At 39.4% G+C, this 27,776-nt stretch overlaps 1 protein-coding gene across 2 annotated transcripts; it reads left to right on the plus strand.

Annotated features, from left to right (window-relative positions):
* The first annotated feature begins 30 nt into the window (after positions 1-30).
* Positions 31-27,163, plus strand: cfap61 (cilia and flagella associated protein 61). 2 transcript variants are annotated; one of them, XM_026340805.1, is made up of 25 exons: positions 31-123; positions 334-484; positions 1,051-1,201; positions 1,502-1,578; positions 1,707-1,774; positions 1,854-1,974; positions 2,170-2,302; positions 3,745-3,942; positions 4,199-4,293; positions 5,261-5,300; positions 5,543-5,679; positions 5,839-5,965; positions 6,741-6,818; positions 7,436-7,642; positions 8,894-9,022; positions 12,417-12,544; positions 16,697-16,789; positions 17,397-17,565; positions 18,276-18,453; positions 21,159-21,451; positions 21,973-22,300; positions 23,558-23,640; positions 24,348-24,559; positions 26,595-26,688; positions 26,776-27,163. In XM_026340805.1, the coding sequence occupies exons 2-25, from the start codon at positions 342-344 to the stop codon at positions 26,956-26,958; spliced, it is 3,465 nt and encodes a 1,154-aa protein (XP_026196590.1). In that variant the 5' UTR covers positions 31-123; positions 334-341; the 3' UTR covers positions 26,959-27,163. The 2 variants fall into 2 exon arrangements, with proteins under 2 accessions (XP_026196590.1, XP_026196591.1); XM_026340806.1 differs by having other exon boundaries at positions 41-176.
* The last annotated feature ends 613 nt before the right edge of the window (positions 27,164-27,776 follow it).

A 27,776-nucleotide genomic window follows, 5' to 3' on the forward strand; every position in this document is an offset into this window, starting at 1 on the left:
ATGATACCTCTGTGCAGCGTTATGTTACTATGGTAACAGAGTTTGCGTTAGCTAGCCTAGTTAGCTGTAACAAAACCTCTAACGTTGCCTTTTATTCTGTTTATAATTCATCTACAGTTAATTGTAAGTTAGCCTATAAGCTCAGTTTAATAGTTTTAAAAACAAATGCGGAGGAGGTGAGTAGTAGTTGTTTTGATTAATATTGAGAAATAACTTCAGTGGCTTTTTATTGTAACTAATCATCTTGTTACCGTCATTGTTACTGATGCTGTTGTTTCTGTCCTTGTTGACATGTTGACATGTTAATGCATAATAACACGTCTCCATTAAAAGAAGTGAAGATGAGAACTTTAACTTCAGCCAGCGGTGAAGAGGAGACTGTGACTGTGAGAAGAAGTGAATCAGCGGATGCTGAGGGCATTGACAAACTCATCAGCCCCTCCACTGAGGCCGTGTTTGGAAGGGTCAATGTTATTCACCTTCTGTAAGAAAAACATTTATATTTTTATAAATATAGCTGTATTCAGATACTAAATAGAAACATAGTCACTATACACCTAACACCAGCCATAACAACAGTATGATTATTTACACCAGCTTCCCAAACCCAGTCTTCAGGCCTCCCCTATGATTACCTGGATCAGGTGTGTTCAGCCAACAAGAAGCCATAATCTTATTTTTATACTGTACAAAGTTGTACAAAGTACACTATTGTTGTATTATTGTTCATTCATATTTAATTGATTTACTCCTTCCATTGTAAAGAGTTATGACAGTGATGTATTTAATCATTTTTGCTAAATCAGTATAGAAAGATACCATACATATGGGTAGATAGTGGAGAGGTAAATCATTTATGCTACGAGTAGTTTGAGATGCATTTCTCTACTGTGAAATCTTGCAGACATATAGAGAATGACTACCAGCTGTACTACAAGTAATCATAGTGTTCTTCCAGCTTCTTAATGTAAAAAGTAAAAGCAAGACTTTCAGCATCAAACAAAACACAGTTCTCACTTTCGTTTTTGACTGCTCTTCTTTACCAATCAGAGAGAAAGCCAACCTGGCTGTGACCCTGGCCAATGAAAAGGATGAAATCTTAGCCCACGCTTCCTTCTTTGATCATCCTGTTGGAGATTTGGTGGATCCAGCTAACTGGCAACCATTCCTGCAGAAACTTTCCAACACTCATAAATGCACAGTCTGTATCACATTTACATTTTATTTTAGTCATTTATCAGATGCTTTTATCCAAAGCAACTTACAAGTTAGACAAGGGTTGGCAGGCAGGGTAAGCATAATGAGGTCTTGCTTAAGGACCCCTACTGCAGGTAGGCCACAGCCAAGATTCAAACACTCAAAGGAGTGTGGTGATCTTGTTAGAATTTCAGATGATACTGCAAAAGAGCTGATGTTTGAAATGTTTAAGTGAAACTACTTCTATTGAAATTGAACTGACGTTTGCCCTGAACTGAAGACTGAACTTTTTCTCACCCTTCAGCCTTTCAACACACTGTTCCTTCACCTTTTTGTGGCACAGCTCAATTTTGCCACTGGAAGTGTAAAGGAGATAATAAGGTATGAAAAAAGTCCACTGAAGAGTTGAGTCTTCTACAGTTCATTTTAACCAAAGAATGTAGATCTATATAGGACAATGGAATGTCTGCTCAACTATAATCCCTTTGTTATTCTGCATCTTTTTACAGGGCTGTCTTTAATGCCATTGCAGAACTTGAATACATCTGCCTGGTCACCCCGCACATCAGTGATTTAGGTGAAGAACTGATTCAAATTCATGGTTATGGTCTGCTTTTCATTTCAAGAGACAAAAATTGTGGCATGTTTGTATACAGAGCCGGCGCTGACTGAGATGTTTGAACCACTGCAACGCCTGACTGACCCTGACCCACCGTGCTTAGCATTAATCTGCCACAGATATAATAACTGTCCAAGGCTCCATATCCGCCAAGCCAGGTAATTTCAGCTGATTCCTCCACCACACGACATTTTATCTGGTTGATAACACGCAGGATGGTCAAGTAAATATTTTCCTCAGCTGTAGATTAAAAAGTAAACATAATGATAATTAAGGAATATTTATATTATAGAGAGTTATTTGATTCAGTGTGCCACTGCTACTCCTGCTACTCTTTTTTTTGTATATTACAGGGTTGAAGATCATGATGACGTTCTATATATATTTAAAGAACAGACAAAGCTACCACCACTCATGGAGCAACCATACTTCCTGGCACAGCTTATTGAAGTTCAGAATGAGAAACATCACAGTGCTGTTTGTGAGGTTTGTTCTCTCTCTCAGATTTAGAGGGATCTATCCAGAAATGGAATACAGTTTTCATTAGTGTGTAATTACCTGAAAGCAAGCATCATTGCACTTTCCTAAGCTTGGAATGAGCCTTTAATATGTGCACAGGAAGCAGGTCTTTTTTCACAGAGGTCACCATGTTGCGTTACCATGTTTCAACAGTAGACCATAAGGGACACTGGCCCCACAGTAGAACCTCACATTTTCATTTTAAAATCTCAGCTTGACTTTAGTGATGCTATAGCACCACCTTGAAGACGGAAAAGAAGAAGAAAGCAGAAGACTATAACTATCTAAAGTAACATCATCACGTCATAAATTGGTAAACTGATGAAGTCATAGACAATGACATGACATGAAACCTGATGGCTACTGGCTACTGTAGGAAAGGCAGGGGTGTGGGATACATATTTAGATGCTGGCAGTTTCCAACCTTACAGCTAGATGTCACTAAATCTTACACACTGTCAACACAGACTTTTTATGTTTTTTTTGTTTTTTTTGTTAGGTTTTTTTTTTTCGGGTAATCTCCCTTGTTTCAGTCGATGTCCCAGTCAATTCTGATCTACTGGTCCAGTATAAAATTAATGCAGTAGCAGCTCTATGATGAAGCTTTGACTGATTGTGGGGAAACCCTGCTGGGACAAATTCCCTCGGGTACCTGGGAGACGACAGATCTTCTCTCCCCTCCCCGCCTGTCGGGCTGACATGTGTTCATGGCAGCATATGGCAGATACGAGCTGATACTTGGCCAAGACATGCTCTCAGTGAACATATTGTGTCCAGACATCTGAAACATTTTGGGCTTTTTGTCTGAATATGTTCAGCACTCAGAGAACAAACAGTGCTACATAGCCACAGAGGGCTGGGCTGTCCAGTCTGCTGAGTGCCATGAGGTTTTTATGCTATATATGATTTGAAATGTTTCTGGTGTGGTCTTCTTCTGGAAAATGATCTTTTACAGACAGATCAGTTCTAAAAAATAAGAAAAAGCTAAAAATGTGTCAACTTTCTAAACAACATACACAGACCAAAAACACACCTGCAGAGAAGAACCGAGATCTGAATATGTAGAATTTCACGACAATCTTGTAAAGAAAATCATGTGATATAATCAAAAGCTTTAAATTGGCTTCTAAATGCCAGTTGAAGTGAGAATGTTTTGGCAAATGCTGTTTCATAGGTCAAGAAAGAATATTACAGAAGAAATGTTTTCCCTGAACTACACACAAAACTTCTGGTGCTGTTAAACTATATGTTCCAGAGGTCACCTGTCACTCAAATAGTGTTGGTACTGTAAAACGTTCCTCCTTGGATTCAGTTTGAGTCTTTGTAGATGTTAGCGAAGTGTCTCATCAGTATCGCTGATGATAAGTACTATGAGACACTTAAGCGTGACTGATGTTTTTTCTCCACAGATTGACGGTGTGGTTGTTGGCTTCATCAGCGTTACTGCTGATATTGATTTAAAGCAGCTGCACAGCAGCTTTGAGCTCAGTGAATTTAATGATTTGTACAAAGTGCAGGAAACGAAACATGATGAACCTGCTGCTACTACTGATGGAAGAGAAGAAGGAGAAGAACTGGGAGCAGTCCAAACTTCTACCTCACAGCAGGTAATTGATCAGCACTTCTCTAAACACCCACTAGCTCAAATTTCACGTGGTGTTCAGAAAAATTAATAATTGAATTTTTAGATTGTGTACTTATGCTGTAGAACAATTTGTAATTTAAATGGAAGACTCTGCGGTGGAGAGTGGCCATGTTATCCTCCTCTCCAGTAATGCAGCAGTGTAGTAAACTGTGCAGTTTTTAGTTTTCAACTTCTCCGTTGTGAAGCGTTTGTTGTTCCTGTCGCTCTCATCTCAACAGGAAGAGCCACAGTCAACCGGAGCAGGAGTGTTTCCAAAGAAACCTAATGTTTTCTGTATTCAGTTCTTTTTTATCAGGAAAGATTATGAAATGAGGTAAGATTAAAGGATAAAGTCCTATGAAAAGACAAATACCAACAAATACTCACTTATACAATCACACTACTCACAGAAAACTGAAATATTGAATAACAATTTCCCTCTGGGATTATAAAGTTTTTTGAATCTTGAATCCTTAGACCTTCCATTAACAAGTACATTGACCAGCTGTTGTAGCATTTTCTAAAAATTAAACAATGTTCTGTATTAGTGCCATATTTTAAAAGATGTTTATCTTTTGTAATCTGAGTAGAGAAGATGAACTAAAACATTGTTGAATTTGGTCTTTTCACAATTTTAGCAAAGATCCATCCAATTTTTGTGGGTTGGGTCTTTTATGTTGGGGTGCACAGATGCTTTAAACCAAAATTAAAACAAAACTTGTTTAATAAATGTTATAACATTCAATGAGACTGTTGTATTTAATATAGAGCTAAACAGCGTAAAAGGCAATGAAGACAATAAGGTTTGTCTCCTATAGATTAAATATGACAATGAAGCACTAGATATTTAAGATATATAAATATATAAAGTCAGATACCACTAATCAGTTTTTAATGACTGTGTATTTTTAACGTTTTCAGTTGTTCTCACTCTTTAAAATGTTTGACGGGGTGTTCCTGCAGCACTGGTGGCAGCCGTCCAGTGTTACATCAGTCATATGCTGTGTTAAAGCAGGGAGAGTGACTGTTAGTTGGCTCCTGCTGAGCTCCTCTCACCACCGCCTTACCTCCCAGCTGTTACTGAATATGGAGCCGAGTCGCTTCCTGCCGAGAGTGAGCACGTTATTAATGAGAGCTGTGCTTAAAGTGACAGCGAGTTGAAGGCGAGAAGTTGAGCTGGAAGCAGCGGGCAGATTGGTCGGCCAGTTGTTCCGCCACAGTGATTACCAACTTGGCTTTGATTCTGAAATTGGCCCACACATATTTTCACTTAACTTCCCCTTCTTCCCCTTCTCTTCCAGATCAGTGGACTTTATTCCATATCTAATTAAACACTTCCCTGTGAGTATGCATGTCATATTTAAATTTAAGACACTGACTGATATATGTGTCTATGTCCCAGGAATAACGAGTAAAGAAATGGTAAAGAACTAAACGTGCATGTAATTAGCAAAACAACTGTACTCCTTTACACATGACAAGTAAAGTAATCAAGGCAAATAACACAAAGTTCTTCAGAAATTTAGAAATCTACTGAACATATCTTCTCAGTGAAGTGTTTATGTTGTTCTTTTCTTTGTCAGGAGCTGGATTTCTGCATGATTACAGCACCGACTCTGTCCCCTGAGATTCCCCTGCTGCAGAGCTTCCTCAGGGTGCCGCCCCGTGCAGACAGACAACTACTTCACGAGCTCTACATTTTCAAACCTTCTGGGCTCGGGTCAGCTGCCACCCAGTTGTGTTTTTTTAGTTTTGCTGTTAAACAGCAAACAGGGTGGTTTCCCTGCAAATGATGAAGATTCACTTTATTTATTATAATGTGCAAACAATTAATCATTTATTCATTTAATATGTTTATAGTCCAGTGTTTTTCTTGCAGGTCTATGGAGGTTAGGCCGGCAAAGGCTGCAGATCAGTTGGCTGTCTCTGACCTGGTGAAGGGTCTGAGACTAAATGAATGCTTGTTGCAGGACCTGGATCACTTCTACAAGACCCGCAGAGACCTGGTCAGTCAACTCAAGCTGATACCAACAACACGTTGAGATACACACAAGCTGTTGAGCCCAATGGAGAGAAATGCTCTGTTATTCAGGGTTAATAAAAAGACTGCCACTTTTACTTAGAGTTTTTTGTTACTTATAATTTGATTTGATGTTAATATCTTAAAAGACACTCAGGCTGAACATGCATCAGTGAAGGGCAGTGCTCTTTTTAATAATGATACAAATACAGGATTAATGTGTCATTGATGTTGTTTGATTTCCTCAACCTTCTTTTGAATATTTAAGTGGCTTTATAGAATTTGTGCTTGTTCAAACGTCTTTATTATTTCTTACTTCTTTTCACTACTGCTTAGACTTACACATAAATTTGCTACCATTTCTAAAAAACAAAAAGTATCATTTTAATTAGCATAAATAGAAAACTGAAATATTGAATTTCATATTGACCCCCCCTTTAACTTTGAGAAAGAATAATGATTGATTTGGACCATCAAGTGTGACTTGAGCTGGTGTGACGACTGTCTTGGAATAGTGAGGAATATCACACGTATGCCAGGGAACAGATTGGTGAGAATTCAGTTGAACGGATTTTCCTCTCTGACCGACACCCCAGCTGTCACTGCCTCAGCTCCAAAACTGATAATTACTTCTGAAATGAGAATGCAGCCACTTCATGTGAATTCATGGCACTGGACTCAAGAAGGTGCATTGAGCTGGTTTTCACTTGAATACACACATGTAAAATCATACAAAGTTTGTTCACTTTCTTGTTTTTCAGGGCGGGGTGCCACTGCAGGCCTTCGTGGCTCAGGTGAACAGCCAGATTGTCGGGATACTGATCATCAGAGATGAGCAGGTATGTGCAGTTCTCTAGTCCTCAGGAGAATCTTAGAGCAGTGTGGTACAGTCGAAACAATTTGGACTCTAAAAGTCCAAAGACTTCTAAGGAGAATAACACCACAAAAACCTCTCACTGCACAATTAAAGTTTAATTAATTTCCCTTTTTAAACGTTTAAATCCTAAATATTTCGGCGTTGTCTTGTTCAGCATCCAATCTTTAACATTATACTTCATTTTTCAGCCTGACACATACAAACATTGGGGCCTTGAGAAAAGTTTAGATAAAGTTCAGTGTGTTTGAGAGGGTCTTATGAGCTTTATTTTAGTTAAAGAACCTTGTGTTGGCATCTTAAAATGTTATAAAACCTGCTCTGTTTAGTCTGGCTTGGCCGAATTCTGGTTCAATCTTCGTGGTTGGGCAGGTGTGAACACTGTTGATAGAGGGTATGGACCAAAACACAAACCTGGATGCGGTCAGATAAGCTACAGGTTTGAAAATGCCCCTAGTTTCACTCCTTATTAAAAAAAACAAACAAAAAAACAGGTCTTTTTTACAAAATTAAATGAAAATAGGAAAATAAAAAATGTTTCTGTTGTGGAGTTCACTACTGACGTGAATCTGTCTTTGTCAGGACATCGAGTACATCCGCGCCCACTACAACATTGAGAACTTCATCTATTTCAGCCATCACCGCCACGAAGAGCACGCTCAGATTCGCCACTTTGTCCTCAAACCATCCTTCCAGCACTTCACCAAACACTTGTTTAAAGAGGTCCTCCGGCTGGCTCACAGATCCTGCCTCTACCACAGAATCTACCCACCCTACCATAGCCAGGAGGTGGGTGTAGGGGGACCTTCAGGCCCTTAGTGGCCCTCATCACTGGGTACCTTCCAGCCTGTGAGCATGTCTGCTCAGATACACAGTGTCATTAGTCTAATGATCTTCAGTCCATACACTGCAAAAAATCTCAGTCATAAGTCATAAGGCACTGAAATTGAAAATCAATCAGGACAGATGTGACTGTTCCAGGAAATTTTGGGACAATTGAGGCATATTCATGTATTTAGAAAAGAAAGAAACATTTAATTTATGATAATTTAATAGCCAAAGATGATAATAATAATGATTATTCACTAACGTTAAAGATTAGTTTCACATTTTTTTCCTAAAGAACTGTACTGGAGATTCTCAGAACACCTATATAATAATAATATACTTTATTGATCCCCTTGGGGAAGATGTTGTTTGGACAGCTGCAGTAGATGACAGCTCTGTTGGGTGTCCAGTAGGAACTGGGAGTCAAACCACTGACCCTGGGATTTATACACAACTGCTCTACCAACTGAGCTACATGTTGCTATATGTTTGACAGATTAACAGGCACAGACGGTACTAAACTGGACATATTTTAAAGTCCAGTTTAGCTAAAGTGTATGGACAGTGATGTAAAGTTTAGGTGAGCTGTGCTGCTGAATTCTCGTTCTGCTGAGTAAAATCAGTATGAATGGAAATATGAATGAGGTTATTAGAAAAGCAAATTTTCTTTTTTTTTTAAGATTTCCTTTAATTGTGCAAAGAGAACAACTCTGCAGCAGAGTTTGCAGATGCTGTGTTCATAGATGCGACAGATGGATTTGCTTATGTAAAAATGATGTAGGTCTAAGTAGCTCATCTTTTGCAGAGTGTGGCCCTCAGCACACTGCTGTCCCCGGGGTCGGGGCAGCAGGTGCCGACCGTGCTGCCAGCTCCACCTCTCCAGCCTATAATAAGACATTTCCTCAACGTGTAGAGGCCTCCACTTCCTCTGCTAATTACCTTCCACAAACAAGCACCAGATTGGGAGATGATGATGTGCAAATAGAATAATGGCAGAAGATAACCAGAGAATTAGCTCTGTTCAGGCAGTAGGTGAAGCTTTGGGTGATGTTTTCCAGTCATAATCAGCTTATATCACTGGTGTAAACTTTGCATCATCTAACCTGTTCATCGGAGCTCATTATCGCTTTGCCTACAGAGCCCTCTCACTGATAATAGGAGATTTTCTCTCACTGAGCTCACTGACACTGTGCCCTTTTCTTCTGCACTCAGAATTCCTGCGTCCACCATCTGCATTTTGTCCTCAACTGCGCTGTCCCTGTTCGCCCCCGTTGCCAGATCATCTACCCGCTGGAGGAACTTGGCATCAACGCCCCGGCCAGGCGGCTCACAGAGGAGCAGGTGGGTACAGAAGCAGCTGGCTGACAGGGAGCATCCTGCCAGGGACTGTATGCTAGCTGCTGATAGAAGGATCACAGCAGCAGGGTGTCAACATGACCACTAGTCGGAGCTGTTTCAAAAGATAAAAGCTTTAGAGCTACAGAATGTGGTTCACATAAAGGTATGGATGGAAAACTCCATCACAGAAGCATGTAAAACCCAGTATGATGGAATGAGTGTGTTGAAATGTTAGTACTTTTATTAAAAATTATTTTTGACAGTAACAGAAAGTTAAAGTACCTCACATTGACTTGAAGTTGTAGTACTGAAAGAATTTGAACTACACGAAAATCAAGCACTGAACAAGGTGCTGTAAAATGTACAGTAATTGATGAAAGGAGTTTTAGGAAAGAATATGTCTGACTCAGGTGTGAATTATGGTTTGTTTAACTCTGAGTATCCCTGACGACTGTGTCCTCATCAAGAAACCACGTCTCCTACACGGAAAATCTGGATATTTTGTAGTTTTAATCAACAATTTCACATATTTTGAAATCATGTGTTGTTCTTCACATATTTGCTATGAAGAGTAACAATAGAGGGTCATGAAGCTTTATCGTTCTCAATGGCAATCCATAAGTTCACTCCATAAATGTCTTTAAGAAGAGACTGTCCCAAAGAATCGGCCACTATTCCTTTCAATGATTTGAATGATAAGTGTTTCTCTCTATGACAGCAGGCTTGCTGCAACACATCGGGGCAGTTTCTAACATCTATGAACACCAACGTGCTCAGATGACCTGTAATATGAACTAGTAACATTTTTTTATCTTATATCTCTTGAGCATGGCTGATCTTAATGTGACCGTGATTTATTTTAATGTCCTGTACCTTAAATATTTACCTTTAGACCCGAGGCGTCACTGTGTACACTCACATGTTCATTTCACTCCATCAAACCCAGTCTGCTCCCTTCGCCTGGGTAACAGGGCAGTCATGATTTCCAGGCTACCGTGCAGATAAGAGCTTCGCCTCTGAGCTTTGTCTCTCCCTCCTGATGTTAGCCTCAGGATGATTAATCAAATCTAAAGCACCTGTTCCCTCTCTGTCAATACAGGATCATATTACACAGAGCTGTGGCCATTGTGTGAGTAGGTAAAGACGAGGCATCTCTTGCGTGATAAGAGCTGCTGCACCTGCTCCACTGCACATGCAGATGAGACCTTGAGCTTTGTTCCTCTGATTACTTCATCTGTTTAATTCCTGCAGTATTCAGATGGATGCATGCAGGCATTTAATTTGCCAACAGATGTACAGTTTTTAGATATTTAAGTCATTTTCAGTAAATTTCAAAATGCAGAATACTGCATTACACCACACACCTTTTGCAGGGTCTGCTGGTGTTCAGATTCGGCTGCAGATACCTAGTGGTGATCAAGTCTATCTTTTCCCTTTAGGGCTGTTCTGTTAACAAAACTATATATTTTTTAACTTCATCTGCTGGTTATTTGGAGTTCATGTAATCTTTAGCTACAGCTCACACTTTGTTCTGTGATTGGTCTCTTAGCAAAATGCTCTTTGGGTGTAGCTAATGTCTAACCTACTGTTTATAAAGGCCACAAGCCTGAGATTTATTACATTTTCTGTGTTCAGAAAATGAATGGTACTTACTGAAATGTCCCTAACATTACAGATCCAGTGAAGATACCAGGTACAGTATCTCATCAGGCAAAAAAAATCTGTCCAAAACGTTTCCTAAATCATTATAAGTTACTTTTAAAAGTTTAGACAGCGAAAATTTAGTTTTAATGCTGAATGTAAAGTTTTGTGGTTCTGTAGTTAGTGGCTTCTGTTCACTTATTTGTTCCCTAGCATTGAAACTACACATGAGGTTGCTTATGATTTATTTTGCTGATGCGTGCATACATATATTATTTGTCATATAGAAACCATAGACGCCTTTATTTTCCTGCTATAGTGTGACCCAGAGCCAAAGACTCTCTCTGTATGTAACAGATGTTTGGCACACAGGCCCTCGTGGAAATTATTTGAATATTATACAAAGGTTAATTCCACCCTTGGGTTTCCCCCTTATTCACTCAATGCTGTTTTCATCCAACAAGGTGCATTGTGGGGCCAATCTGCCTAATTATAGATGATGAAGGAGCCATTAGCTGCCTCGGATTCGCAATGCGTGGACCAGAGATGCTTGGCGATGGAAGAATTGGGAAATTAGGACGCTGTGTTCTACTAATTCCCATGGGAGTCTTTTGTAATTATTGTTGAAAAGTGTTCCTTAACTCTCAGGTCACACGTTTGATCCCTGTTTTTCCATCTCACTAGAATCTGCAGCTGCAGTAACTGCAAGTGTCTTTTTTGCTAGCTGTGTTTATTAGTTTAAGAACATGTAAATGTAGAGTAAACACTTGATTACTACACAGGCAGGACTGGAGCTACAAAAACGAAGTAGAAGAGTACCCTGGTGTGATAGGTGTACAATAAAAGTGCCTAGTACTATGTCTACTTAGTAAATGTAGTAATAGGCACACATTTTTTGACTCATAGATAATTAAAAAACCATGAAAGCAAGTACCCAAGCTTCTCTAATTCATGATGCTGTAACACCTGCCTTACACAGAGACAACAAAGAGTTCATGGCCTTTTTTAATTCAGTAAAATTGTGTTTTGAAAATTTTAAAGTTACATGAAATAGTAGTGATTTATTTTATCAAATACATTTTGAAGGAAAAGTAGGTCTGGAGTATGTTTAGTGGAAGTTCTTCCCTGTGAAACAGCAGAGAAAACATTTTCAAGTCAAACCAAGTGTTATTTAGTGTTAGTTTGTTTAAACGTTTAGTGTGCTCCAGTCCATTCTCTTGCAAAACCTGTATGATAATCAGACACAGAGATTTGATTTTAATTCCATTTCAATTCTTTCACTCAAAAAACACACACTCGTGGCCTATGACGCAGTGTGTCCCTGGTTTGGATGTCATTCTTCATTTCCTTTTGTCTGTATTGTCTAAGTAAAACAGTCAAATCTGGTCCCTTGAGTGTGTTTGCTTCATCAGTGGATCGTTTCTAGCTTTTGTAAAGTCCTCTGCTTTCTGGAAAACCCAAATCTGACTACAAGTCCAGCCACCTATAAAGAGATAGTCGTTGGTATTCAGTAAGTTTCACTGTGCACAGATTGTTGAGATGTTACAGATTATAAATGTTTTTGTCTGACGGCTGGATGCACATTAAGTGCATTGATAAATGCTGGGTCCTGCTTTATTCTGTGAAATTGAAAGAGTAAAATTAGACACATCATTATGCAATGCTTTTAGTGGGGTAATTATTAACAGTAAATGTATTTGATGCAATAAAACCAGTTTATGCCTGACTGTCCTCTGTCTCTCTCTCTCTCTCTCAGGCACCGTTTGCTCTCAGTCTGATCAGCAGAAAGTTAACCATGGAACCAAAGGTCACCGTCAATGCCAGGATAGTGGTGGTGGGGGCATCAGACACGGGTTTATCTTTCCTCGAGGTGCTTTGTTTCTGGTGAGTCTGATTTAAAATGAGATCCTCTTGGTCATTTTTTCCCCCAAGACATGTAGCTAATTGTGTGTATAGTGGCCTTTTTGTTTGAATTAGTAGCAGCAGTGACTAATAACGTCACAGTGATTCCTCTGCTGCATTTAACAGGGACAGATTAACCTGTTAGGGGGCCCAGGGGCAAGAATGTGCCCTCAATCCCCTATTAACCCCACTCCTGCAAAACTCTTACCATCTGTGCAGTGTGTATGTAACATATCAAGTTCCCACAAAGGAGAGTGCACACAGCAGACTCCAAATATCAAGGTTGTTATTTGCCAAGAAAGAATCAGTACTAAACTAGACATAAACTATCGGGTCCTAAGGTTTTCAGTGAGTGTTAATAGTTTCAACACAGTGTGATATATCTAGTTCCTCTGTGTCATAGAGCTCCATCATTGTCCCAAAGGACTTAAATGCACATCAACAAACCACACTGATGCGCTGACATGTTCCTTCATTACTATGAACACTTACACTCAATATAGCCTCCAATAAATTCACTGTTTTCTCCAGTTTCAGTTTTTAAAAAATTACATTATGTCTTCATAAATTGTGGTGCCTGAGCACATAGAATTATAAAATACAAGGGGACAGCACAAAGTTCCAAAGAAGCAAACGGTACTGTTTCATACAATATGACACAATAAAATAATGTATTTTATAAAGCTATACCTAAAACATTCTCAGTATAAATCCTAAAATCATAGAATTACAGTTAAATATTCCTAGCATCCATGTGAAACAGTAAAATAATTTGACTTTGCTTGCACTAAGAAAGATGAAAAGATGTGCTACTTCTGATGTTTTATGGTATATAATTCAAAAACGTAAAAGGTAAAGGTAGTTTTCTCAACAAATCTGCAATTTAATTAAATACCAAAAACTAAAGTCTGTCAGTCCGAGTGCAGACACTGAGAATTCAGAGCAGCACAATAGAGTTAATGAAACTGAACACACATTCAAACTTCATTTATACATAAATACACAAATGGGTAGAACTTCTGTCATCAGTACGGTGGGTCTGAATCTGTCAGTTAGTGTCTTTATGTCTAAAATAGGCAGGTAACAGAAGGGCGATCAGTGCCAATAAACACAGATGAGTAGGTTTACAGGTTTATGTGAGCACAAAGGATGAGGAGCACAGAGAAGATTCCAGCAACATAATATGTGGCTGGCAGCTGTTACAATAACAAAATATTCACATGATTGTGTTTATCACTGATTCTGTGTCTGCAGAGAAATACTCCACTGTGTTCCCAGAACCCCTGAACCTAAGAAGAGCAGCGAAGCAGCTTCTCTACTCTTTCAGTTATTTATCGTCTTTTATTCCAGGAATCCAATCTCTGGAAATGTCACTTGACTCTGGGTCGGACGTCTTGCATGTTTGCCTTCGCCCTCGCTTTGTGAGATTAACTGCTCCAGCAAATAAGAAGAAGCTCAGAGCTGCTGATTCAGAACCAGGCGATAGCTGCCAGGCAACCAGGGTTGTTGTTTTGTGCGAGTGAGATCTCGCAGCTCACGGAGCTGTTGAGGCTGGCACAGCGGCGGGGCTGGGGCGGGCGCACGCAGCTGTCTGAGGCCTGGCATTCAGCACCGGCCCCCCTTTAATTAGCCACTCCACTGTTTCCCCCCGTCAGGGATCTGCTGCAGCGATCTGTGTTTGCTGTCACTAATGAGTTGACTAATGAGGCAGTTAGTGTCTGCTGAACTAATGGTGAGGCAGTAACACATTGAGAAGGTGAAGCATGGGTCAGTTTCGGCCTGCTGGGGTCCACCCTTATCAGCCCTGCCCAAACGTCCAGCCCCCCATTAAGTCCTCCACCCCAACACAGTTTCTCATTGAATCCAGCCCAGCAGCACCAGCAGCACCCTCCCAACTCCATTACAGGCTGGGACGGGGTCAGACAGATAAAGAGCTCTGTGGCAGCTCGGCCCTCTGCTTGCTGTGGTCAGGCTGCAGGGTCACCACGGCCGTCTGTCACCGGCTGATAACAGAGAAAATCCAGAGCCCCTGATTCAGTATCATTCACACAACAATAATGGGCCTTAATGCCCCAGTGCTGCACATAAATCCACCTTCTGGCACAGATTAACAAGGAAAGTTTGACTGCACTCATTGTCTGATTCTTATTAGGATTCTGATTATTACAATTTGTGTGTTCGCACTGAAATCACGCTTTGACCCTCTGATGCATAGCTAAGAAATGATGATTGAATAATTAGTTTAGTTTTACCAAATGAAGCATTTAAATGTCTTTTTAGTGTTGGAAAAAATAATAATAATTTGAGCTTATTGCGTCAACATCATATTCCTGCATATAATTCTGTACTGTCATATCAATACATTTATATTGTTCAATTTGTACAACAGAATAAGCAGACCAAACAAATTTATATCATTTCATGGCATTTTGCTCATATGTTGCCTGATTCTCTCAGTAAGTAATCTAACACAACAATCATCCAACCTATGCAGTCAGTTTGCCCATAATTTGGTGTCTGCTGTTGTAGATCAGTGCCAGTGGGCGTTAATTTAGCAGGAAGCTGAGATAAGAACAGAGCTGCAGGTGATAAGAGAGGTCAGAGTGATAAAGCTGGACACTGTGAGGTACAGACTCTTCTATTCACTGAACACAGAAGCTGTCGGAGCTGCTCTTATCAGCTGTGTAATGTCCTGTGGGCCACCACAAAAGAAGTCATTTGCATCACAACAAATGCTTTTGTTATTGTACATAGTAAACGCACAAGAGTTAGGACGACTCAGGAACCACAGATACATCAGCAGCCTGGAGAACTTCTACCTGAGAAGATTTTAAACATGGATTCAACATTTGAGACGTAGAGTACATGGTTACTTACTTAACTAGGATAAGATGTGGGGCCATATAATGCAAATGTAATGAATGGATTGTCTAGGCTAACAGTAATTTAAAACTTATTAACATAACTCCTTAACCACAGTAGAATTATGAAAATATAAATTGTTAATACTGTGTGAACAGCAGCTCTGACTGTCTAGGATCTTGTGGTCATCAGTGTATTGCATTTCTGCCTTAGCTCAGTCTTCAGCTGCTGTTTACTTTTGGCCATTCTGCCTCTGATTCTCCATCCAACCACCAGATTCCACCAGAACCTTCCCTCGATTCCCAGTCACCTGATCCTCACTTTTGCTCCTATCAATTCAGTATTTTTGTGCCTGTCAGCCTGTTTGCTTGTCATTTTCATTAGTAAAGTTACTTCGCTGCACCTGCCTTCCTGCATTTGGATCCTACCTGCCTGTGCTCTGTAAACAAGTCGTGACAGTTGTTTGGCAAGTGTTTGGCTCTAGGCCCATCACGAGCGTGACTAACTTAAATTTAAGAACAAATTCAGAACCATCAATTTGGCAAAGAGCTAACAGCATAACAAGGGAGATGTCAAGCAAGCAGTTTGTACACATCCACGCAAACTCAAGGAGTGATATCACCCGTGTGGGTCTGCAACAGGTGTACAGGGCTTTCAAACTTGCCAATGACGAGACTAACTCTGTTATCCATTTTGCCTAAGATCTGTACTGTTGTGTCACTAACAATTGTTATGGCCCTGACCTTTCACCTTTTGTGTTTGACTGTGTTTTGTTCATTTTTGTTACCAAGACACTTGGCCAGGCCACATTTAGAAGGTTAAACTCATACTCACACTTGGAAAGCTGCTAAACACCTCTCCATGAAGGACATTTGTTGTGCCCATATGAAGAGTAGATAAGAACCAATCCTTGGTCTTAATAAGCTTCTCGCTTAAGGTTTTTATATGAGCATATATTCTGTTTTTATTCTAACGCTGATAACATTAGTAAAAGATAATGTTTCATGGCCAAACATCTTTGCAGAAATGTCACTGTATAGACAGTACATATCTTTGTAAAGGATACATACATCTGTGTTGTCTATTCTTCTGTTGACATGGCTGACATTGCTCAGGCTTTCTAAATGCTGTTACATATCTCTGGATGAAGAATATCACTGCAGAAATGAAAGTTGTCCTTCCCCAGAAAACATTCCTCTTACACTGTGTCCTGTATGTATTCACTGTATTCTGTGGAAAAGCACTCATGCAGTGTTGTTTGTTCTCTCATAGCCCTCACCTGAGGTTCAACAACCTGACCCTCATCTCTACACATGGTTTCCCTGGTGACTACAACCACGAGGACATCGGATTTCTGTCCACAAGGTGAGCGAATGGGACAGCGTCAGACGTGACAAAAGGAATCATGTTTTGGCATCTGACATTGATTTTAGATATATACTTACCATGAGAATGTTTGTAAAAAAAAATCCAAATAATGTGATTATTACTACTACATTCATTTACCCCAATGCACCAAAGACGTGATGTAAATAATGTTGACATTGACATTATACAGGATCCCATTGTTTTTAATGTATTTATCCAATTGTGAAAATGTGAAAATAAGAAAAAACATAAAATGTTTTTCTACATATTAGGACCAAAATATGTTAATTTGTTGTCTTAATTAAACAAGGTTTAAATAAAGAATTGCAGCTCATGGTCAGAACCATTTTTGGAGCAAGTACTTTTGAAATAAGGTGAAACACCAGGTTTACTTCTCTTCTGCCTCCTTTACAAACTATGAAATATTATGTTACACATGTGAAGTGATTTCAGCTACTCTGTAAATTAAACTAAGAGAGGCAACATATGATAGTGTAGAACTTAAAACACCAAAGTGCTCATCAGAAACATTTGAACAAGGTCTTCAGAGATGACAAAGACAAGTGGTTGCTTATCCAGGTGTCTTCATCTCTGCTTCCTGCAGTCACGCATACAGCAGCAGAGACTTGGCCCAGCTGCCCCTGCATTCCTGCATCAATGTGGTGACTGGGAAGATGGTGGGCATCAACAGGAAGGCCAAGCACATCCTGGTGTCTGGTTTTGGGAAGGTGCCCTATGATCACCTCATCCTCTGTACAGGCCTGCAGTACCAGGTGAGAAAAGCTCACATATTGCTGACAGAGAACATGGGCTTTTTTCAAAACACAATTTAAGTTGTAATCCTGGGTGACTGAAAAACATTTGTTTGTGATGTACCCTGCCCTAACCGACCATTTTTGAAATATGCAAATGTGTCACACTTTGTAAACAAGGTGCCAGATGTTGTCTCCAGAGCCCTCCAAAAGCTGGAGGACAGCAAATTTGCTCCTGTCAATATTCACACTTAAACTGATTCCACATGCACCAGATGCATAGCACACAGTGAACGGCTGCCTCTTCACACTGATGTACAGTACACCAGCACGAAACACAACAGCTGTGTTCAGATCCACTTTCACTCCATTATTCAGTTTTGTTCTTTAACTGTGTCACTGGTAGCACTGGGCACATACAGTACGTATTGTGCCTAATGTTACGCTCGTGGAGAATACTTGAACATGCACTGTCATGTACAGTGTCATTGGCACGCAATCAATATTCCTCTGTGCCCTATTTGTCCAGCATGTATGTATAACTTCCAACATGTAGCTACTGGTGCACAGGATTTACTCGAGATATAAATGAGGGGAAAGGCAGCAGGTGTTCAAGCATTAGTGTGTAAACTGGAGCTTGATGGACAGGTGTGGCTTGTTGTTGTTCTCTCTCTGTTCTCTGTGTATTAAATTTGATGTAGCTGGTCTGCCTGTGTCACGTGGTGCTGTAGGTACCATGCCCCACTGGTGTGGATCTGAGCCAGCCTGTCACAAACAGCCAGCTGCAGGCTCAGACCTCTCCCCGCAGATACACTGGGCCTGTCCCCTCCAACCTCTTCACCCTCAACGACCTCCATGACTGCTTGACCGCTCGCCTCTGGCTGTGCGCCAACTTTGTGGAGCTGGACGGTAAGTGAACACCTCCCCCATACACACTCACAGAACCTAAAATTAATCTGTAGTAGTATGTCATTACTCAGCCAGTCAGCGCTGAAGTGCCCCAGTATAATTAGCAGCTAATTAGCTGCAGAGAAATCTTTCATCTCTGTGAATCAGGTCAGCCTCTTCCATCCATTTTCCATTATCATATCACTTTCTGAGAGCCAGGCTTTTCAGAACAGGAAAAAATACAGTGTCATTAAGCAAAATTAATCTGCTCTCTGAAGGAATTGTGCAGCGATCTAGAGTGAAGCTTTTATACATACTAATTAGTTGATTCTAATCATAAAGGAAAACCATTAATAAATGCAAATTGCAATGGCAGACTCCTGCAGATACGTGTTTATTTCCATATTTTAATAACACCACCAAAAGGAAATAGAAAGTGAATGTTAATTTTAACATCAGGCAAAAGCTGAGTGCAGCTGCTTCTGTTTCTTAGCAAAGGGCTTAAATGATGTTTTTCTGACTGACAACAAATGAAAATACAAAATCCAGTAATCATTCATTCCTCAGACCGTCCTGAGTTAACTACTCAGCTAAACTGCACTGCTTTCCACTGAAGATGTGAATCTTTAAAATGGCTTTTAAAAAAGCTTAAGCTTAAAAGGTTCAGTAATTATATAAAACAGCTGGACGGTGTAGTTTACAGTTCATGACACAACAGATTTGGAGCTTTCGTGGAAAATATACACTTACATATTTAAACATTTCAAACTAAAAATACAGTTTTATGGTTTAAGGGCATATTTCTGTCAGAGCCTATTTTAGAATTATACAAAACACCTTTATGGAGTATTATAAAACTTTACCTTTTGTGACTTTGTTCTCTTTATGTGAACATTGCAAGTATGATTCCATGGGTAGTTCTAGTGGGAACAGGAGCCGTAGGAGTAAAAAGATGAAGCAACCTGGTTACAGACGTACACTACTGGGTTAAAAAAAATATTTTTAAGCCTTTGGAAAAGTTATTAAATGTAAGCCACATTACTTTGAAGTAATTAAATTATTACTTTACCTTCACTACATTGTTGATCAAATCTTTATGTCATCATGGTTCTGTGGCAGCAGTGAGTCTCTTGTTCAGGACCATGGACAGAGACACTGAACAGCAGTTGAAGAAAATTGGTCATCACCTACTCACCATATTTTATTATGTTGATTTAATAATAAATGTTTCTTGTGTAAAAAGAAACATGTTGAGTTTGTGTGTTTACACCTAATTGTACAACTTCGTTATAGCAGCTTTCAGGTCTTACAGTAGGCAAAATATTCCCTGTGATTTAAGTTAAAGTTCAGTACATAACAATAAGGTCTTAGTCATTACCTGAATTAGATTTTATTTATTGCTATTTATTACAGTAAAATTACATTAGAATTAGGCATTAATGCATTTTAGATTTATATATTTTATAGCTCAGTAGACAGAAAATCTAACCTGTATTCTAGCTTTGCTTTCATGAATTTCTGTAATATCAATTAAAAAAACTTACAGTAGTATCAGGCGTTATGTTGGCAGTACCAGGACGGGATTTCTGGTTATTGCTTTCACTGAGCGATGTATGAAAGTATTAATGGTGTGTGCCACAGGTGTCAGTTTTCTCTGAAACTTATTTACCATATGTGCCAAACTACCAAAAGACTTACTGCTGTCCTTTAAGCTGGGACCATGCCCATAATTCAGATTACTGTGGATAAAATTTGACATTTGCTATAAATATTTTTAAATCTGAATATTTTAAGAGAAATTGTGAGTAAAAATTCAGATTTTTCTACCTTTATGTGTTTATGCAGGATAGTGTGAGACAGAGATAAAATGATCTGTTTTAAAAACCATTATGAACATGTCCCTGCGATTAGAAAAAAAACAGAACGAATGAATTCAAGCCCATATTAAATCTCAGTTTATCTTCTTCTAGCAGACCCGTGGACGATGCTCATGGCACTGTTCTTTAAATTTAATATAACCAGTGAGAGGTGATGAATACATACTGTCACTCATTATACAAGAGTCTGTATGTTCTGTGAGTCTTCTCTGAACAGTATCAATCAAAACATGCTCAGATTTACACATACACATTTCTTATTTCTGTTTCATGGTTCGGGATGTTGTTTGTTGGAAAATCTTTGATCAGGAATGGGAAATGATTCGAATAATGCCTGTATGGTGAAAACCAAGAGCTCTTTTGGTTTGTTTGTTGCAATGCGTCAGTCACTGTGCAGATCCTCCAAATTGTGAGTTTTGTGTTTGTCATTATGTGAGATAAACATCTGCTGTGCTGACAATCACAAGTACTGACGCCGAGAAAGACAAATCTAAAATTGATCCTTTTCAGCTAACATGTCATCAGTGTGCTGGATATTTTTCTTATCTTTTTAGTGCATGACAGAGTCTAAATCCTTCTGTAGTCAGGATGTTTCCCATCTGTTATTTATCAACCAGTATAACAGCTGCTGCTGTTTGAGCAGCACCATTTAAAAAGTAAGATGTATGACTTTGATTTAATCGCCACTGTTGATGGTCATTTGTCAGTTCTAGATGTTATACAGAACTTAGGAGATTTAGATGGTCCATCAACTTTTCATTTAGCAGCATCATCAGGTTAACATTAACATTTTAGGTAAATATTAAAGGCACTCAAACACTATAAAACGCTTATCATCCTCTTCTCCAGATAACGCTGTTGTCTATGGAAACAGCATCGATGTCTACACCACAGTGGAGACTTTACTCAGCCTTGGCGTCCAAGGATCTCGTATCCACCTAGTTCATCCACCTCCCGACCCAGGTGTCCCCTGCTTCAGTGACTCCACTGTGGAGAAAGCTGTGGCAGCAGTCATGGAGAAGGCTGAGGTCAAGGTCCACCACAACTGTCTGCTGGCCCAGATGAACAATGGTGAAAACCCTGATCCTCTCACATTAGTGTCTTTCACCACAGACGCAGAACCTCTCCATCTGCAGTGTGGAGTAAGTCTTCTTACATCCACACAGCCAGTTATTCGTTTTTACAAAACATGTTCTCCAACAATGGTGGTTTACTGGCAAGAGTGTCCGGTGGAGCTGTAAAGGCTTGACTGGCTGAATTCACCAGCTTGTCACTGTTCGATGGTTGGATGTTAATTAACCTACTGGAAACAAACTGTGTTTGTCAAGCACAAAATGATTTTGGTGTGTTTCCCATTTTCATTGTTTCAGACAGTAATGGATTCTCCTATCTGGTTATGTCTTAGTCTGTATTTAAATAATGTATACAGTTTAGGACATAGGCTTTTTATGGCGTAATTAACATGTTTAATCCGTACAAAACTGAAGTATAAAAACAAAGTTATAGATGAAAAAAACAAGTAAAACTCTCAAACGCCTTGTTTCTTGTACAGACTAAGCATTTCATTTTTAATCCCCTATGTGTGTCAATAAATGAGCTAATAAAGAACAGGTTCACAGCTTTTCAAGAGCATCTTAAAACAACGGTCATTTTCTGCTTCTAGGTGTTTATTAACCTCTCCAATAAAGGAGTCGACTATGACGCCTTCAAGAGCATCAACAAGTCCTTCCTGGTCTTCGATGGCAGACTCGTCATCAACGCCACTTTCCACACCAGCGACTCAGCCATTTACGGTGCGGGGCCTCTCACCAAATTCTCCCGCTGTTACCACACAGACGAATGGTCACACGCCAACTTCAACTCCAAGGAAGTGGGCCAAGAACTGGCGGCCATCTTGCTCCCCCTCTTTGACCCAACACTGGAGCCCCCAGCCGAGCCTCTGCCTGAACTGGATCGTCTCGTACCGCTGTACAAACAGGCCAGGATTCAAGGTCTGATTTCATGTTGTGGTTTAGTCTGTAAAAATATACTTAATAAGTTCTACAACAGGAACTGCTTTTAATAATGTGGAATTCATTTACTGACTTCATTTTCAACAAATACCTGTAAATGTGAGTCCTAATTTGTTAATAAGATGAAACTCGCCATGTTTTTATTAATTATTAGGATTTTGTAGCTGGTACCTTAATATTTAAGGTAATGATGTGTATTGTTTCATTTCCACTTGGTGTCCTGTTGTAAACTCTTTTGTTTTGAAAGCTGTGTGTAACACAGTAGTACTTTCTTTAGTACTTTTTAGAGGTCTGGTAAAAGTATGAGCAAAAAACGAATCAAACTTTCCAGCACCAAGTTCAGTTAGTTTCATTTGTAAGATGTGAAGTGAGTCACATACAGTGAAGTTGTCTGTATAAAAAAAACTTTCCGCTTCACCACCATGTGAGCTTTCTTTTAAACATTTAGTAGATTTTTCTTTTTGCCAAATTCCTCCACATTCCTCAGCAGACCTCAGGTTTCCATACATTTTCTGGCTCTCAGTGTTATCTCAGTCCTCTCCTGTGTCCTTCATGTCCGTCTGTGTTTTCGCTGCTTTTATCTCAGATAATTCACACTGCCAGTATTTTTTTCATTATGCTTTTCTGAAATATTTTTCAATCTTTCACCCACCCGCCCACTGCTGATGTTATTGTGGCCGACACTCAAACCATAGCCGGGCTTAACAATACCGCATTGTGCTGCAGTGTATTCACAGAGCAACCAAGGCCACTCCACAGGTTACACAAACACAACAGCCACTCGGCTTCGGCCTTCTCACAGAGATGAAACATACATGAACTTTTCAGAGGGATTGTATTGTTCAGGGAGAGCAGAGATGCCATATCACAGCCTGCTACCTGAGTTCATTGTCTCAGCTCTGTTTTCCCTTGTAGGTGGATTCTAACAGTGAAATCCATGTTTTGTTGTTTCTGATTTAGTTTTAGCGCATATTTACTTCACTAACTGCAACTTCTCTTAACATTGACCCCGTGATTAGACTTTGTATTAAGATATTATATTAACTTCAGATTTTCTGTGCATCAGTTTTGCAACTAAAAAATACTTAATCCACAAAAGTCAGAAAATAGTGAAACATTTTCTTCATAAATTAGGATTTGTTTATATATTTTAAATGACAGGTTTTACTGCAATGTTAATTATATGAACCACGTCACATCTTAACCTTCTCTATTTGTTTTTCCACCTCTCCTCAGGTGGAAAGCTGCCTGGAGGATATAACTACCTGCATGTTACCAAACCCTGTGCTACCAACTTGACAGGCCCTTCTGTAAAATACGTACGTTTCACAAATATTTACAGAAAGATCAGTGCATTTTTCTGTATTGCTGTTTGCAAACACGGATCAAATAGATTTAATATGAATTGGCTTAGTGTGAATTTGTATTTTACTCTATAATATAGTAACTATATAAAATAGTATTTACAGTAGTTATGTATAGAAACTCAATCTGATTCAAAACAGTAAAAAGTCAGATTTTGGGTGAAAGAAAGAAAACAGCAGAAATGCCGCCATGTAAGATGTTGAAATGTGTCTAGTCTAGCTGCTTACTGTAATACAAAATACATTAAATTTAATAAAGAAAATGTTCCTAGAATTTTTTTTACAGTATTTCAACAGGTGCAGAAAACAGCAGGGTTCATTTTCGTTATATAATACAAAATAATTGAATTCAAATAGTGACATGCTGACTGTTTTAGTTTAAACTGACTAGTGCGATCAGTTAACTGTTAACTCTTCTAATGTGTTTAAGCAAATGAACAAAACAAATGTTTTCCTTTGTGATTGGTATAGATAAAAACCTCATTCTAGTCGCTGCCCAATTCATTTTTAAAAATATACATTTACATACAGAATATTTGTGAACTGTCATAATTGTGCTAATGTTTTACACTAAAAAGTCTAGAATAATGCAGCTTTATTTTTATTCTTATTCCATTTTATTCTGAAAACAAAATCTAAATTGTGTCTTTGTCCATGTAAAGTTGCAGGACAGAGGGATCACGACCGGACGAGTGGAGACGGGGAACTACTTCTGTTTGCATCTCGACTCAAACGAACTGGTGGAGACTCTCACCTGCTTCTCCCTCAAGCCCCTCCCCGTCTCTAATTATCTGAGTCTCTTCGGGAAACACCAGCAGCTGCTGGGCCAGCTGTTGACCCGGTACCACCAGGGCCTGATTCATGACTTGTACAGGTGGGACCAAGACTGCTAGTGCAGTACAGATAAATAGTTTACTACAAACCACACAGAGGAGTCGAGGTTTTAGTCAAACACCAAAAGCCCAGACACAGACACATAAACAGGATGGTAGAAAGCTACAGTTGATCATTTAACTAGGTCATCTAAAGGAATTAGTCAGTAATGGGCATTTTAAAATCAACTGATTAAGAAAGAAATAAGAAATATGCTGTTAGCTTCCCTGACAACAGATGTCACAGTCAAAAACATCAAACAACAAAAGATACTGCATCTAACAGTCGTCAAAATCAGCTCTATTACATCACGATTTGTGCAGGGCCAGAGGATTTGGCTCAACATGGGTTCTACTTGAAGCAGGAAGTCAGTCTGGATAATAATTTACCTTCTAAATACATTGGTCTAATCAAGATGTTTGTTTTCCAACCTGCAGCTTATGAAAATAAGTTGACATGTGCCTGAATTATTCTTTAATTGTCATACAACATAATAAATCTCCAAGCACAGTGGAATCAGGTCATAAATATGATTTACACTTCTTCATTAGAAGAACTACCTGCTGAATCAGTCTCACACTTGAAAACATATCTCTTATTAGCATCCAAATTACGCATGAGGTAAACAACAAAATGATGACTTGCACCACAATAGAGCCACAGAAATAAGCAGTTTGGTGAAGCTTGTAGTTTGACAACAAAAAGCTTCACCAAACTGGTATTTTCTGCACCGTTAATGTGTTTTGTACGATGTTTCTGTTATTTTGTCTCGCCCATGTGGGAGGATCATTGGATTTATGCACTGTCACTCATTGCACAAGAATACATGTTGCTGTTTTACCGTGTCTCATTTTGGTGCCAAAACAGACAGCAGGCGGTCGGACTTTTAAAAGTAGCTGTTTTCATAACCAAATTCTGTACACACAAAACACTTGAACAGTTTCTGAGCCTCTTTGCGTCAGAGAAGGGAAAAGTTTTCATGAAGCTTCAGATAGTGACGCTTCTCATCGTTCATCTGTTGACTAATCACCTCTCATGTCAGTGTAACACGTAAGAGGCCAGAGAGATTTGGGCCTTTAGTGGTTTTTGTCCTCAAGCTTTCTGTGTTTGCTGGTGTGACTTTGTAGTGTTGTGTGTGTGTGTGTGTGTGTGTGTGTGTTAGTCAAACAGTGGGTGACCTGCTTCTGAGGTTTCAACACAAATGACCCCCAGACATGACCGGCTATTGTCCCCTGCCTCCTAATCTGTTTATGCAGCTCCTCAATCTGTCTTTGTGGCCGGTCGAATACGAGACAAAGCCAGAAGCCTCCCTGCTGCAGAGGCTGATTCCTGGTCACGCCGCTCACTCAGCTGACTCATAAAGTCATTGTTGGTGCTGACGGAGCAGCATGAGCCGTTAAAATAATTGATTGACCGTGTGGCTTCTGGAGAAGGGGGGTATTCAGCAACCCCCCCACAGCTAGTGCAGCTTCTTTTGTGTGTGTGTGCTTGGTTAATTTTAATGTTGCACTGATACTCAGCTTTATTTAAAGGCTGAGTTCACCCAAATTACAGAAACGTGGCTTCCAGCGTAACGCTGTGACTCTTTGTGTTTTGGTAAAATAACAAAAATATAGAAAATCACCATGCGAATATTATATTATTATTATAAACACAAAATAATGGTTATTTTCAGGCTGGACCCACAAACAGGCCAACGACTTAGAGAAAGTCCAGTTGACATAACTCTACCTACATATAACCACACCTGGATACTGGGAACCTTCACCAGTGTTTGGCGATCTAAATTAAGTTTTCAGGTTTTTCTTATATGATGAAATGAAAACTCAGCAAAGAAAGAGAGGCTGCAGAACGGTTTGAAATCTTGTACTCCTCCTACAAAGACAAGTGAGGTTCTTAAAGAGTTGTCAAAGGTTTGGAAAAGTGGAAAAGTGTTGGCTGTAAGAAAACAGTTCCTGTGGATTTAAGCTGTGTAGGATTCAGGTTGTGGTGAAGTTGGATGAATGAATGCAGAACAGACTGTCGTTCTCCTGCAGCTTCTTCAGACAGCGCTGGTGTTTGGCCATTTACCACGACAGATTCTCCGACTTTGAGCAGGAGCTTCTTCAGATCACCTCCACTAATCTCAAGGTTTGTTCTTTATTTCTTCCTATTTTGTTGAATATTAATGAATAAACAAAATGTTTTGTGTACTTATCTACTTCTATTTCTGTACAGGACAATGAGTCGAGGCAGGACAAAATGGACAACGACAACAACTCGGATGTCCTCCCTGAAAAGGACACGCTGAAGGATGCTGAGAGTCGAGCAGCTCTGAGAAGCAGTGCTGTGAAATACCTGATCTATAACCGAAACCTGCTGCCCATGTTCGCCTGCCCCGGACAACTGTGGCACAAGTGACATCACCAAGTTAGGAAGTATTCACCGTACTACTGTCAGCACAGTACAGTACACATTCAGTACACGTTAGTCGAGGTGATTAAACTGCAAAGTGAAGTTTAACTGAAACCCAAAGGTTCCCTGTGGAGTAAAAACAAAGTTAGATTGACATTTGTGGTTTTCACCACTGTGTGTGTCGTTCTATTTTATTCCTTATAAAACATTTTCAGTGCTTTAGTTGTTTCAGTCTCTTGTTATTTTCATCGGTACTTACCAGCAGTCTTCTTTCCCTCTTATTCTATTGCTATGCCTCTTTGCATGTTACCACCACTAGTAGTTCCACGTGTATCGTACAAAGACACAGGTGTGTGAAACTCCCACTGTAAGAGACCAAATGAGAACAAAGCATTCAGCTTTCATTCAAACCTCCAAATGACATACGGGTGGACACGTCGCATTGTGGTTGAAGCCAGTGCCTGGTTTTAGTCTGTGGAACAATTTGATTCTTAATTTAAAAGTTTCCATCTTGAATCTGACAGTCATGAAGGTTTAATGATAAATCAACTATGTAAACTGAACTGAACAACTCTTTGAATTAAGACATTTCTGATGAATTAATTGGAAAGTTCTTTAAAATCATTTTGATTTGTCTTTGGATGAAATTAAGGGACCTTTCCAGGAGCTAAACTTCACCCGTCTTTCACACATTTATTAATTTTTATATGCAAACATAGAGTTAATGGACTTTTGAATCAACGAATCTCCTCTAACTAGATGTTAACCTACAAATAGATTATTTAACTAATTGACTGTAACTGTGAGCATGAACTCTCTGCTCA

The sequence above is a fragment of the Anabas testudineus genome, chromosome 24, assembly GCF_900324465.2.
Source record: "Anabas testudineus chromosome 24, fAnaTes1.2, whole genome shotgun sequence".
NCBI lineage: Eukaryota > Metazoa > Chordata > Actinopteri > Anabantiformes > Anabantidae > Anabas > Anabas testudineus.